At 43.4% G+C, this 14,428-nt stretch overlaps 5 protein-coding genes across 5 annotated transcripts; 4 read left to right on the top strand and 1 right to left on the bottom strand.

Moving 5' to 3' along the window:
* Positions 1-887: 887 nt before the first annotated feature.
* Positions 888-5,347, top strand: EAE97_010762 (uncharacterized protein). The gene is made up of 6 exons (XM_038881277.1): positions 888-1,199; positions 1,380-1,652; positions 1,727-2,544; positions 2,792-3,623; positions 3,683-3,822; positions 3,878-5,347. Exons 4-6 carry the CDS (start codon positions 3,161-3,163, stop codon positions 4,646-4,648), a joined length of 1,374 nt encoding a protein of 457 aa, XP_038727895.1. The 5' UTR covers positions 888-1,199; positions 1,380-1,652; positions 1,727-2,544; positions 2,792-3,160; the 3' UTR covers positions 4,649-5,347.
* A 435-nt stretch (positions 5,348-5,782) lies between these two features.
* Positions 5,783-6,581, bottom strand: EAE97_010763 (uncharacterized protein; the record flags this gene model as incomplete). Its single annotated transcript, XM_038881278.1, has 2 exons — positions 5,783-6,435; positions 6,521-6,581. 2 exons carry the CDS (start codon positions 6,579-6,581, stop codon positions 5,783-5,785), a joined length of 714 nt encoding a protein of 237 aa, XP_038727896.1.
* A 712-nt stretch (positions 6,582-7,293) lies between these two features.
* Positions 7,294-8,184, top strand: EAE97_010764 (uncharacterized protein; the record flags this gene model as incomplete). The annotated part of the gene is made up of 1 exon (XM_038881279.1): positions 7,294-8,184. The coding sequence occupies one exon, from the start codon at positions 7,294-7,296 to the stop codon at positions 8,182-8,184; it is 891 nt and encodes a 296-aa protein (XP_038727897.1).
* A 2,922-nt stretch (positions 8,185-11,106) lies between these two features.
* Positions 11,107-12,350, top strand: EAE97_010765 (uncharacterized protein; the record flags this gene model as incomplete). The annotated part of the gene is made up of 3 exons (XM_038881280.1): positions 11,107-11,439; positions 11,556-11,661; positions 11,764-12,350. The coding sequence occupies 3 exons, from the start codon at positions 11,107-11,109 to the stop codon at positions 12,348-12,350; spliced, it is 1,026 nt and encodes a 341-aa protein (XP_038727898.1).
* Positions 12,351-13,170: 820 nt separating this feature from the next.
* EAE97_010766 (uncharacterized protein) lies at positions 13,171-14,100 on the top strand (the record flags this gene model as incomplete). Its single annotated transcript, XM_038881281.1, has 1 exon — positions 13,171-14,100. One exon carries the CDS (start codon positions 13,171-13,173, stop codon positions 14,098-14,100), a length of 930 nt encoding a protein of 309 aa, XP_038727899.1.
* Positions 14,101-14,428: the final 328 nt, after the last annotated feature.

The following is a 14,428-nucleotide window of genomic DNA, read 5'->3' on the forward strand; positions in this document are numbered from 1 at the left end:
GCAAATCTTCATCCAGTCAAGTGTATGTAAATATTTACATATATTAAAAGAAAGTGGATGAGAAGTGGACACTGGACATTGGACACTGGTGACTGGAGGGACATTGGATATTGGATATTGGACATTGGACATTGGACTGTGAGAAGTGGAGGTTGATCGACAGAGTTCAAGTCATCTCTCTTTTGCTACATATTGTTTATTATTATACTATTACAGAGAGAGCACAATTTGGTCCTTGATCAATATGTGCATATTCCCAAGCGATATCGACCGACGGACATGTGTATTCATAGGTACTCGGATCGAATAGAAGTGCCGTTGTCCTGTCCTTGGCCTTTTTCGACTTCTTTTTCCACTTGTTCTTCTTCTTCTTCTTCTTCTACTTCTTCTTCTTCTCCTTCATCGTCGTCTTCATCATCATCCTTTTCTTCTTTCTCTCTCTCTTCTTTCTTCTTTCTTCAACCATCTCAGTTCTCTAGAAATCCATGACTAATCAAGCAATCTATTATTATATTCTTCCATCAAGTCTCAATTCCTGACTCTTGACATGAATCTTTTCCTCTTTTTCTCTTTTCCCTTGCCCTGCTTCTTCCCAGTCTCTCTTCCCAATTCCCCTATAGAGACTGACTATACCCAGTAAATCGAGGACTAAAGTTCTGACCACCCTGTTTTAAGCTTTTAGCGACTTTTCTTTTTATCGTACCAGCAAACCAGGATTGCCAAAAGGTCTCCATCAACCAAGCCTGCAAAACCTAATCAGCCCCTGTAAATTAAAAAAAAACAAAAAAAGCATCGACATCCATCTAAAATTCTAAATACCCTCGTAATACACCCACTATTGCCGAATAGAAGGCCAAAAGAAGGATTCGAACCCTTTTCTTATGCTTCTAGTCCATTAATCCCCCCCCCTCTCACTCTCAATCTTCCCAAGTTCCCCCTCCCCCCTCCCCTCGATCCTCGAAACCCGAATATCTCTGCAACCCACCCCTTCCCTCAACTATTGCTCCCAGACTCCCAGTCTTTTCTCAATATTTCCGCATTCCTTGTCAATTCTCCTTCCTAGACACCCAGATACCCAGATACCCAGGGACCCAAAATATCTCACCCTCTTTTTTCGAGAAGAAAAAAAGAAGCAGAAGTCCATTGACAATTCTACGCCTTATCCACACATCCCAACGCTAAACCACTAAAAATCATCTGTGAGTACCTAGAGAGAGAGAGAGAAAGAGCGAGCGAAAGCATCTCATTCTTTTTCACGATACATGAACCTTCCCTATCTCATCCTCTAAACTCCTCATCCGTCTTCTCTCCAACAATAGCCTCTACGCTTTGATATCTTGGCTCATCATTTGTGGTTTCTAATTCAAGAACATCAACAGGCCAATTTCATCTTGATTGTACATTATTTCTTACATCGAATCTATAAAATCGGCATCGGCGCATTATTAACTATCAAGAAAGAGTACCTGCCGCATTGTATCCCGAGCTTCTAGTTCAGCCCAGAAGCAGCCTCCATCTCGAGATCTCTTCTCCGCCCTGCAGCAATCGCATGGTTCCTTCCGAGGCATCTTAATAACCTTCGTGTCACCTTGAAAACTACAACTTCACTCCAACGTCAGTTCAATCCCGTAAGATCGAATTACAACCTCAATGTAAGTGTGCATATCCTTTCCCATCAACTACCAACGATAGGGAAACAAATCACTAACATCTGATGGAATACTAGAAGATCTATCTAGATCTTTCTTTCGATTTCTCGACTCCTTCAAAGGATCAATTACTTTTCCGACTCCAAGACGCGCTCTACAAACGCATTCTACAAACAGATATAACTTTGCGACGCGAATAGTCTGTGTTAAGACCCTGAATATTCGCAGAAGGTCTCGAGTCTTAAGAGCCCATACACGAGAAAAGAAAAGATTGTTGGACTAAGCTCACTTGTTGAGAGAATAAGTTTGCGAATTCACCAAACTCTATCCAAACCAAATTCGAAAACGCGCCACTTCAAAAACACTTTGCCTCATCACATCTCACATTCACCACTGATCCAATATATCATCTCATCAGACGAACCTTTGGCTCGTGCCTCAGACACTGCAGTATCCCGAACCAGCATCAGTCAAAAGAGGTGCAAACATATTCTCAAGTTCTGAGAACCATTGCTAGCTCATACGAAGCAGTGTTTTTTACGGTACGGTACTTCCTTGGAATCAAAGAACACGCATGCGCAGTCGCGTCTAGGAGATTATTCCCATCCAGCAAAGTAAAGCCAAGAGACTTGAGCAATATCAGCGATCCATAGATTGGAAAAGCATCTTCTTCTGATTTGAGAACGATTAAAAGAAGAGGCAATCAATTTTAACCGGTCTGTACGATTGCCCGTGCGTTGTGACATTCCCGCACCCCCGCCCACCCAGTGTCCAGACTGGCGGATTTTACATAGTAATTGATCGTGAAAACTGTCGCGGTCAATTTTTTATATTTTTACTTTATTTTTGAAGCCATACAGTGGACAGTGACCTAGTCATCCTATCCCATAATAAGGTAAGCAAGCTCGGATACCTACATATCTACACACACACAGTACATACAGTGCATACATACTGGATCCACTCACCCGCTCACCCGCTCATCCACTCACCCACTCATCCACCCCTAACTCTACGTTATTATTCCTACACAATTTAGGAGAATTGGCGGTGTGCACCGTGCTGTTGTTGTTGATGCCAACACCACACACAGCATTGCATCTCTTACCCCATAACACTTTGCTAATATTCACCCACTATAGACTTTTTGAAAAAAGTGAAAAGCGGCAAAATCCCCTCAAAAGAAGTCAATCTAAAAGGTCACTTTAACTTTTGATTGGAACGAAGAACTTTCAAACACGTTACTCTACTTAATTCACTACGGTCACTTCGGTCATTACGGCCCAATCCAAATCTTTGCAAAGTGTTTTCTATTTAATATTCTTGCATACGACTTACAGCCTCTCGAACACTGGTTCCCGAGACACAAAGCAACCTTCGAGACACGGTACCAGATTTCAAAACTTGGTACGAACGCCTGATCCAAGCGTCGATCACGTCCTATAATCCTCTCTTCTTCCTCTTTACTTCATTTTTCTAGCCAAGGGAATCTTGAAAAGAATCGTCTCATTATGGATATCAAAGAAATAGTTAATTCGAAAGGAGTGAAAGGAGCAGCAGCGGCAGCGGCAGCATCAGCAAGTGGTCAAGCTCAAGCTCAGGCTCAAGATTTACACCTACTCCAAACCATATCGCAAGCCAACGGAATGCGCATGTCTGACGCTGGATCCGAGAGAGGTACTTCTCCTCATGGTTCTGAACATTCCCAATATTCTACCCCACGAATGGGAATGAATGTAATGAACGGAGCACCAAATGGCATGCGCTATCCTTCACCTCCCGGTATGCAAAATGCGATGCCAATGATGCAACAACCTTACCGCCCTGACATTCCTTTCGATAACAGCATGATGCCCACTCAACAACAAGATAACACGCGTCAACGTCAACCTGGAGATGTCACAGTCACAAAAGCTTTCCCTTGTAGTACATGTGGCAAAGGATTTGCTCGCCGAAGTGACCTTGCAAGACATGGTAAGTTTCTTAAAAAAAAAGTTTATGATCCGAGTCCAGTTACTGACCCCTTTATCTAGAGCGAATTCACAGTGGTGTCCGACCTCATGTCTGTGATTATCCGGGGTGTGGCAAACAATTCATTCAAAGATCAGCTTTAACAGTCCACCTTCGAGTTCATACTGGTGAAAAACCCCACACTTGCGAACGTTGTGCAAAGGTGAGCAATAATTCAATAAGTTATGGGTTGATAAATTTTGCTAATTCCAAAGTAGCCCTTCAGTGACTCCAGTTCTCTTGCTAGACATAGGCGCATTCATTCCGGAAAGCGTCCATACAAGTGCCCATATGCCGATTGTCAAAAGACTTTCACCCGAAGAACCACTTTGACACGCCACCAAAACCATCATACTGGAACTGTCGAAGAAGCTGCTGCTGCAACTGCTGCTGCTCTTGCCACTCGACCTGGTAATAACAGACCTAGTAGACAACGTTCCGATGGCGAGTCATATTCAAACAATGGATCTCCAATGTCAACCCCTTCTCCAGGCCGACATCTCTCTGCTTCTCCAAGTTCTGACATGGCACCAATGAATAGCATGCAGCGCCACCCTGGTGATTACGGCTACATGAATAACAGCTCTTTACCTGGTCATCTTCGTGGTGATTATGGTGTACCAAGCCAGCCACCACCAGTCTCTACTGCTTTTGCAAATGGTATGCAGCAACAACGACCTACCTCCCACCCAACCGGTTATGGCCCACCAAACATTCTAGAGCCTCCTGCCAACATGGAACAACGTCAACCTGGTAGCGCAAATGGTAGTCCACACATGACCAACATGGGTTGGCAATCACCATCTCACATGGGATCTCCATCGCATAACAACAACTATGTCTATCCAGACCCTGATCCCTACGGATCTGGCGCAGCGATTGGCCAGATGTATTACCCAAATTCAAATATGAGAAGACCACAAAGCACGGAGCCAGAACAATATGACATGAAGCCAAGAATGGGCGATCTATGGGCCACAGCTCAATGATGAACATATCGTATTGTCTGAAACTTTCCTTCTCTGCCTGCTTTAAACGATTCTCCGGTTTTCATAGTGCTATGAATCTTTTCATGAACTATGTTTGATACCCTGTACACATCACGACTCGTTCTTTCATTTCTTTCTGGTCGTTCACTCTTGATGTTCGACAGTACTGCATACTATCAAAAGGGCTTTGTTATCTCGATATTGGCGTTCTTGAGATTCTATTGCGATCTTGTGATTTTTAGGCGGTTTTCTTTAGGTGGAATAAAGAATCTTTAGACATCATGAAGCAAATGACCTTGTTTTCTGATTAAATTACTTCGGGGTTGTGGCTCATGGCAATAATGATGATATTGGTCTCTTACCTTTCATATTCATCACACTTGGTATCAAGCTTCACGGCACTCACTTCTACGTTGGACTGGCTAGCTCGTAAGGCTACACATTTTGGTGTAGGATGTTTGCATTGGCTTTTGTGATGAATTGAGCAGTAGGGCTCAAATTCTTTACTTCTTACTTTATTGTAAAGTAGTAATTCCGGGATTGGGTTGGTCTTGTCTTGTTTGGGGCGAGGGATGGGAGGTGAATAAATTGATGGGCGGGATGCTTGCTAGGAGGCTGCTTTTTTGCTGCATTTGCTGGCGCCAAAATTATGTGTAGAATTGCCATTAATGAAAAAAAATTAACATGACTCTTGTATTTTGCTTTGTGATACTTTATTATGATGGTTGTGTTTTTGCGATGCTATTTGTGAGTTTTCTTTTTTTTAATGAAACTGAGGATAGTGTGTATACATGCAAAGTAACTACTTGAGATGTAGTATATCCGGTTTGCGAAATAGTAGAATGTAGAAAAGACTCAAGAAACATCTGAACACCTATTTAAATTCCATTGTTGAGATTTTGCCTTTTGCTCCTCGCGGCGATTGAATCTAATATACCAAGCCCATATAGAACTACAAGTAAGGACCAGTTGAACTCCTCATCATCTATCCAACAAATTTATCATATCCGTTTTATCTCCTGCAGGTGTTTACCTCTCCTCTCCATTGCCTTCGAGTAGCCTTCTTTCCAGCTTCTCTTCTTTCCGAAAATCACCCTGATATCTTTCTTAATACACACGGATCGACTTTTTGCCTCAAGCCCCATTTCCATTACGCTGCTCGTCATTCTTCACCCACTTCCCCTCTTTCTCCTCCAAATACTCCACCAGTGCCTCAATCGTACAAGTCTTCAACCCCCATTTCTTTCCAAAAGCTAAACATCCATCTCTCCTCAACATTCCCGGCTCCTTCCTAATCGCTTGTCCGGCAACTTCCTCTCCATCCTCCACAATCTCACAAATAACCCCCACAGGCGGCTTTCCCGCCAACTTGCAAAAATCCACCGCAGCCTCCGTATGTCCCGGTCTCTCGCGCACACCGCCCTCGCGCGCCCGCAAGGGGAATACGTGACCGGGTCTTCGGAAGCTCTGCGGGCTGGATTTCGCATCCGCTAGCATGGTGCAGGTGAGAGAGCGATCGTGGGCGCTGATGCCGGTGGTGGTCGATGGGTGGTTGGCATCGATGCTTATGGTGTAGGCGGTACGGTTGGGATCTTCGTTATCGCTGACCATCTGGGGGAGAGCGAATTGCGTGGTTAGGGAGGGGGGAATGGGTGTGCAGATTATGCCGGAGGTGTGGCGGACCATGAAGGCCATTTTTTCGGGCGTCATGTCGCTAGCGGCTATTATGAGGTCGCCTTCGTTTTCGCGCGAGGTGGAGTCGAGAACGATGATGAATTCACCATTTTCTGGGAGGAGGGGGAGAGTTAGTTGGGAGGAGGAATGGGTTTGCATGGGAATGGTCGGGAGGGAGCGGATGGAGGGGGTGCTTACTGAAGGCGGTGATTGTGTCTTCGATTGTATCGAATTCGTGGATTATATCTGAAGAAGGCATTTTGGATTACGATGAGAATAAGTTGGGAGTGAAAGAAAGGGAATGAGGGAGTCAGACTGAGAAGATGGGATGAATATATAAAAGTGCCCCGCTTCCGAATGATAGTGGGGAGATGTCGTGAGGAGATATCTAATGATGATTTGACAATTGGACTTTCTTTCTTTCTTCTATGACGATAATAGAAGTAACAATGAATAAGCAATATCTAGGTAGGTATCTTCAAGAATAATATCAGGAACGGTATATGTAGATTATATATTCAAATCAGTGGATACGATTTGACGGTATGAAGTAGTTGAACATCCTCTCAAGTGCCCTGAGTACATTTTTTGTTCTCCGGGGCGGATGGAAAGATCTTCGGCATCGGACTACTAGGGGATTTGGGTTTAGTACAGGGGTATGGAAGACAGAAATGCATAAGGGCTTACCAAGAGGCTGACAAAAACCAATTAATTTTCATGTCAGCAAATGCTTTTTAACAAATCATATACGAAAATTACACATACCACCTGGGATTTCTCGAACGTTTTGAGCCTCGACGAATCTATTCCTTGGGGCCGATTACATATTCCCAGGTAACTAGTCGATATTATCCAATTCCAATTGGTAACGAAAGAGCTTGGCCTTCAATTTGGAGTACATGATCATATAGGGATTTTGTAACATTATATTTACATACATATATACATACATACACACAAATATACAAATCATGCCCCTCACTCTCTCCACGCCACTACGTCCGACATCCCTCCTAAATATCAACCTCCTTCTCCGAACCGCACCTCGATACATCCAGAATCAATTCCGAAGTCAATCGACCTCTCCCAATCATTCTCATTCCTCATCATCCGTCAACCCCAACGAGGTTTCGCATTTCAATGCCCTCGCATCAACATGGTGGGATCCCCATGGCTCTTCACGATTACTACATCTAATGAACCCGCTCCGTCATGATTTCATTCGCACATGTCATGCTTCGCAGCCCATCCCCCCCGCATCCTCCGGGCTGAAATATCTCGATATCGGCTGTGGCGGCGGGATCTTCGCCGAAAGTGCTGCGAGAATGGGAAATGCGGGGAGCGTCACGGCAATTGATCCTTCGCCCGTAGTGTTGGATGTTGCAAAAGCGCATGCGCGCAAAGATCCAGGGCTGCAGGGGAAATTAACGTATTTGAATACGTCAATTGAGGGGTTACCGACGCCGAAATCGAGAGAGGAGCAATATGATGTGCTTTCGTTGTTTGAGGTTATTGAACATATTACGTATCCGTCTGAGTTTTTGGATAAGTGTACGCCGTTTGTGAAGCCTGGGGGATGGATTATCATGAGTACGATGGCGAGGACGTGGACGAGTTGGTTGACGACGAAGGTGGTGGCGGAGGATGTTATAGGGATTGTACCGAGGGGGACGCATGATTGGAATCAGTATATTAATGAGGAGGAGTTGAGGGGGCATTTTTTGAGGGAGAGGGGCTGGAATAGTCCGATAGTTAGGGGGGTAGTTTATGTGCCGGGGTTGGGGTGGAAGGTTGTGCCTGGGAGTGAGAAGGTGGGGAATTATTTCTTCGGAATTAGGAGGGATGAGGTTACCCAGGTGTGAGGTGCGAGGGGAAGATACTTTGTATGTGTTGAGGTGTTGGTATCCTGAGGGTTTCTACAGAAGTGATGTCGTTAATGATGAGTGGTTACTCGTCAAGAAACTGAAGCTACTTGTTCATACCCTGGAGTGGGCTGATAACAGATGGCGAAGAAGGGATTTGTATGCACCACCCAGGATGTTTGGGCTTTTGCACTACAAGCACAATGTTATTCACATGACGTTGTGAATATAAGCATCAAATACGATCCACTACCCAGGTTAGTACGAGATTTTAAAGTCGTATCCATCGAAGAGCATCGCAAAAACATGTAGCCGATTTGGCTTTGCAAAACATTACAGATATGAATAAATAGGTATGGAAATACCTACAACTTATGAGTCATTCCTATAAGAAATGTAATGATAATGATAGTAAACAATAGTGTTGCGCTCTGTACCTAAGTTTATATGACCTAGAAAACACACATACCATACGTACCTACCTACCTAAGTCATAATCGTATATCTCACTCCCATCCCACCCCACGCTCTACAGCAAATATCAAGAACATTCTAACACATCCATCTACCATCCCGAACTGCATATCTCCCCATAGAAATTCTTGATCATGAAGTGAATAATACTCCACAACCTTGGGACGATAGTAACATGTGACTTTCCTATAAAAAAAAGTTTTGTTGCATGTCTGTAGATGCATACAGTGATGTATATAGTTGCTAGTGTTGCTAGCTTATTGCTGGTGTGATATATTGGACAAGTTCAAGTGATTAAAGAGGATTGGCAATGGGAAAGGATATTTCAGATATGCAACAAAAAATGTGAAAAAGCAATGGTAGATTGTTGTATAGAGCTAATTAATGAGCTCGGTAATGCGAAGTAGTGAATTGTGAGGTAAGTTGGTTTTTGTTGCATATCTGTAAATGTATATAGTGGCTAGCTTGTTGCTAGCGTTGCTAGCGTGATAGATTCAAAAAGTTTAAGTGGTTAAGGGGATTGGAAACAGAAAGAAATATTTCAGATATGCAACAGAACAGGTGAGAAGACTTAGTGGGTTGTCATGTGAAGTAGTGAATTATGAGGCGAGTTTGTTTTGTTGCATATCTGTAAATCTATATAGTGGCTAGCTTTTTGCTAGCGTTGCTAGCGGTGTTAGGTCCAGGGTTCTTGGGACGCTCTTTGTCTGTGAGATGTGCAACGAAACTTATGATGAGGTTAGTAGGGTTTCATCTGATAGTTTTCGGTGTATTCTATGGCGAATTGGTGAGTGAATATATGGATCTTCATCGGTTTGTTGCAGGTCTACAGATGTAGTGCTCCAACTTTATGGCTAGCTTGAGATTTATAGTTGCTTGTGAACGCTTTATTCGGTTGTCTATCTTTACTAGCGAGGAGTGAGATATTTCAGATTTGGAATGGAATGTGACGAAAATTTTAGTGAATTGTAATATAAATCTGGAAAGGTGGGCTCAATCACATGAAGTGGTGAATGTGTAAAGTGAGATCGTTTTGTTGCATTGGTGGGTAACAGTTATTAGCGTGCAATTGATTGGGGTTCTGTGTGTTTTATATGTCTAATAAAATGAGAAGCAATGCTCCTGAACCACTCAACCGCTTGGGAGATCCGATCATTGAGATCTGCAACAAAGTCTATGAAAGCCTTTTAGGAGTGCTCTGTGTATCGAGAGTTTCAAAACAGATATTCAATTTGCTCCAGAAAAGTGGACTAGACATATAAACAAAGTATACGGGATTTTGTAGACGTGGAACAATACGTTCGAAAGTTTAACGCATTCTCATTTGGGATCTGTAAGATGAGATTGAAGTTATTTTGTGGAGAATGGTGCATAAAGGGTGCATACTGGAGATTTGGAATGGTACACGAGAGACTACCGATTATGAGATAGAAATTTTGCTTAATACATTTTGATTGCTATGTAGGCTCATAGCGCCTTCAGAAAATAGATGTCTTGTGTTGTAGTTTGTATAATTTTACGTCTTTTGGGGGGCATTGATGAGTTTCGGATGCTTCGTTACTGTCTATAGATGCTGGAATGAAGAATGGCATAAAAAGCTGACGGGAAGAGAGAAAAGGCTACGGCGTTCTAAATCGTCCGACATATACTGATTCAGTATTCAACCTGACGAGAATTTACATGTATTTCCAGACCATCTAATGACTAGAGTATAGTTTGGAGATTAGAGGGGGCCAATTATTGATAGATTGTGGAATTTCATCCAACATAGGCAATATAGCTTCCTCGTCCTCTCGTACGTGCCAGAACCAAAACATGAACAATAAGGAGAAAGGCTGCATTGCGCTTCAATGATAAGGCCCTTGAAATGGATCGAGGCCGCCTACTAATAATACCGGATCAAAAGTGATCATCATGGGTCTTGAACCCTCACCAGCTACAAGTCTAGGAGGGCAAAGTGGTGTCATGAGATAGAAAATTTGGGATACCAATACTCAAAGCCTGCTAGAGTAACTTGTACCACATATCTTCAGATCAAAGCTGGAGTCATCATTTTACATGAATAGCGACAAGATAGCCAAAATATCTGAAGTATTAGAGAAGAGTTGAAAACGAAGATTTCAAACATACCCGGATCCGGCGATTTAGATGGCACAGAAAGATCATAACGAGAATCGAAGCTTAACTGATGATAACCTGAATACACTAGCATTCATGAAAGACGCCGTACTCTTGTGTTCGTTGGGGATGACAATATTGGCCATATACACCTTGAATAAGCATAAAAGCCTTAGGCAACAATGCCTCACCCTCCTCCATCTCTTAATTCTGATCCGCAAGTGCACGGCCCAGCCTCGCGCAAAATAATTCCCCAGACGCGACTCTCCATCGCAATCAACCCATCAAGCTTTCCCCTCCTTTCAGCTATAAAATTATAACCCATCAACAATGCCCTCACCAACCCCCTCACCCGTCCCCCGCGGTCGCTCCCGTGTACGTTCCCGTTCAAGGACTCCAGATTCCAGCGCATCACGCTATACCCGGTCGCGCAGCCGATCTCCACGCCGTTCAATTTCACCTCGTTCTCGATCTAGATCTGGGGGCAGAAGTAGGAGTCGTAGCTTGGTAAGCGCAGTTGGTGCTGGTAGAAGTGGAGGCGCGAGATATAGGAGTGAAAGTCGAGGAAGAAGTTTAAGTCCTAGGGGTCGGAGTAGAACTCGAAGTAGAAGTCGAGGGAGAAGTGAGAGCGCTGGATCTGTAGCTGCCCCGAGGAGTACCAAGGTTTGTTTGCTCTATTTTATTTTCTTCTTCTCTCGAGAATGGAGATATTTCAAGCAATGCTATTTTTTGTAATTGAAGTTTGATATGCACATACTAACAATCAATTCTGTTTGCAGGTTGTGATTGAGAAACTTACGAAAAATGTTACCGAAGATCATCTTCGTGAGATATTTGGAAGTTTTGGCGAAATCAAAGATCTAGATGTGCCAATGAACAGAAATTGTAAGTTGCATGTTAAAATTCTCTGCATACCATCTCATCTTCATACTCTACTATCCTAACGTATAAATTACAACGAGTATGTCAGCTAACATTCTTGGAAAGTCAATACCAACCGCGGTACAGCTTATATTCTTTACGTTTCTTCATCATCCGCCGAATCTGCGATAGCTCATATGCACGAAGCACAACTCGATGGCGCCGTCATAAATGTATCAATCGTCTTACCTCGCCGCAAATTTAGTCCTCAACCGCCCATGGCCCGTCGGGGAGTAAATATCGATCCTAGAATTCCAATTGGTAGTAGGAATTCTCGTGGCGGCTTTGAGTCTAGAGGTGCTGGAGGTGGAATGGGAGGAGGCGGAAGACTGATGGATAGGGAAAGAGATAGAGGTGGTGATACTTATAGACCTGGCGAGAGAAACCGTGAGAGATCAAGAAGCCCCCGAAGACATAGGACGAGAAGTCGAAGTCTAAGTAGCCGATCACGGTCAAGATCCCCAAGAAGAGACAGAGGGAGGGATAGGAGAGATAGTTTTGGAGGTCGCGGAGGTAGAGGTGGTAGGGATAGAGATGGAAGCAGGGATGGGAGAAGAAAGAGAAGTCCTAGTTATAGTAGCTATAGCAGCTATGATGATCGAAGTCGAAGTCCAAGTCGAGTTCGAGGCGGAGGTGGAAGGGGAAGACGTTAAGAGTGAGATTGAGATGAGGCTGGGTCTCCAAATTATTGCAGCAATCGGGTGGAATTTAAGCACCGACAGATGACCGAGATTTTGCCAAAGGTTGATGGAGAGCTGAGAGGAATTTGGAGCAAAAATGTACAAAATATTTTCTTTCTATCAGCTGGATTACTATTGTAGTGTAGGTATGGAGCGAAGGAGTTTGGGATTTCGAGATGAAAATGGTTTTAGCTAGCAAAACGAACAGAAATTATAATGAAAACATAAAGCTTATTCTAGAGCGTAACAAGTGTTACTACTCTTATATACATCTATAACATCATTTCACATTATGTTTGATAAGATCCTATCGTCTTTTAGACTTCGGTCAAGAAGGTTCTAATATATAATCTCCCCACCATGACATATATCTTAATGAAGATTCATTCCTCTTTCGAGCGTCATAAGCTAAATCAATGGCCAAGAAGAGTCGAAATCATAAAACTAAAGGCTTTTAGTGTCAAGACTTTCAACATGTCTCCATGCCAGCCAATCAATTGATCGGTTGTTCGAAACCAATGCGGAATGCACCCCTCCCCAACTTGGCACTCAATGATTCATTACAAGTTACTTAGTAGTAGCATAGTGCCGCCGAAATCAAGTAATATCGATAACCATTTGCTAGCAATTGTGCTCCTCAACCTTTGGGATCCCTTGAATCCTTACTTTTGTCAACACAGATGTTCCAGATCCCGATTGACATAGTGTGATATAAGGTAATGACTTCGTTGCTTTGTATTCTCACGATCAATTATTTGCGGTTATACCAACGTGTCATCCATACACTCTCATCATGAAGCACGAAGACTTCGAAGTGACAGAGCTGTCTGCTGCTACCACTGCCCAACTTACGATACGATATTCTCCAGTTGACCTCATCGAATCACCCTCTGAGAAACTCAGATCATCAAACGAGAAGATATCTTTACCTGATGAGATCATGCTATTAATTCTCGAAATGGCTATTGAACTGGAGCCTCGGATGATTCGTCTTGAGTGCCATCACGACAAATTCCTCAAAACCATCATCTTGAGCGACAGCCCTGCTCAATTTCACGTTACCTGGAAATTGAGACAATTGCTTTTAACCTCCAAATTCCTGATCTCAAAATCATTGATACCTAGCGAAGAAGTTCTGCTCACTTATAAACCATACTTTCGGCTCCCAAAATCATGCTTTAATGCTGAGACTGACACGTTGCATATTAGCACACAACTTTACACCATGCTCAGAACAGAGGCTCCCTGGATGCATAATTTCAGACACATGTTTGAACATGTGAAACATCTGTCTCTCGACCATACTTCAACCGACCAGAGCGTATTTTTAAGTCGCTTACGCTTAGATTTCCCAAGACTGGAAGAATATTCCGTACGATTTGGTACTGCCGATACACGTCAAAATCTCACAGATCATGTGATTGATCGATGGGTCGAGACCTACAGGAAGCTTGGGCGCGCGCTTAACTATACGATGGAAGTTCAGCTTGATGAGATGATGAGTAGGCGGGGTGTGATACTGTACTATGAGCACAAGAAGTTCCCTTTTGGGTACGTCTCTGCTAGTCGCTTACCCTTTCTGAGAAGTGCGAGTCGTACGTCGCGGGAGTGGATCCCTCCTATTATGTCGAAAACTAGGCGCTTGTCGTGTCAGAGTGGTATGGATATTGGGGTGCGAAATTCCTGTTTCCGTCTCGAAGGGTGGGATAGGATGGATGGATGATCATTTCTGGTGAGGAATGAGGGACGGTTCGATTGTAGATTGTGGGAGTCGGTGTATTGTATTCTCTTGGAGGCGGAGGATTGTGGGATTTGGGCATGGAGATGTGGTTATTATGAGGAAGAGATAGGGGGGAAATGGTTTAAATAATTGAAGGGGTTAATGTATTGTTTAATTGGTAGGAATGGGGGGGTGGAAATGGGAATATAAAAGTTCTTGAAAATTTTAGCGAGACGAAGGGAGAGGAAATTGAGAAGGGACATGGAGACGAAAATGAGATTGAGGAAAGATAGATTCACAAATGTGCCTTGGAAATACGAACATCTGGGTA

The sequence above is a fragment of the Botrytis byssoidea genome (assembly GCF_014898295.1).
Source record: "Botrytis byssoidea strain MUCL 94 chromosome Unknown BBYS_030, whole genome shotgun sequence".
NCBI classification, from domain to species: Eukaryota; Fungi; Ascomycota; class Leotiomycetes; order Helotiales; family Sclerotiniaceae; genus Botrytis; species Botrytis byssoidea.

Bases quoted from the DNA above. Each gene is read 5' to 3' on its own strand.
- EAE97_010762 (XM_038881277.1), top strand. From the start codon at position 3,161: ATGGATATCAAAGAAATAGTTAATTCGAAAGGAGTGAAAGGAGCAGCA. The intron at 3,624-3,682 runs GTAAGTTTCTTA...CCCTTTATCTAG, and splicing joins AAGTGACCTTGCAAGACATG to AGCGAATTCACAGTGGTGTC. The intron at 3,823-3,877 runs GTGAGCAATAAT...ATTCCAAAGTAG, and splicing joins CTTGCGAACGTTGTGCAAAG to CCCTTCAGTGACTCCAGTTC.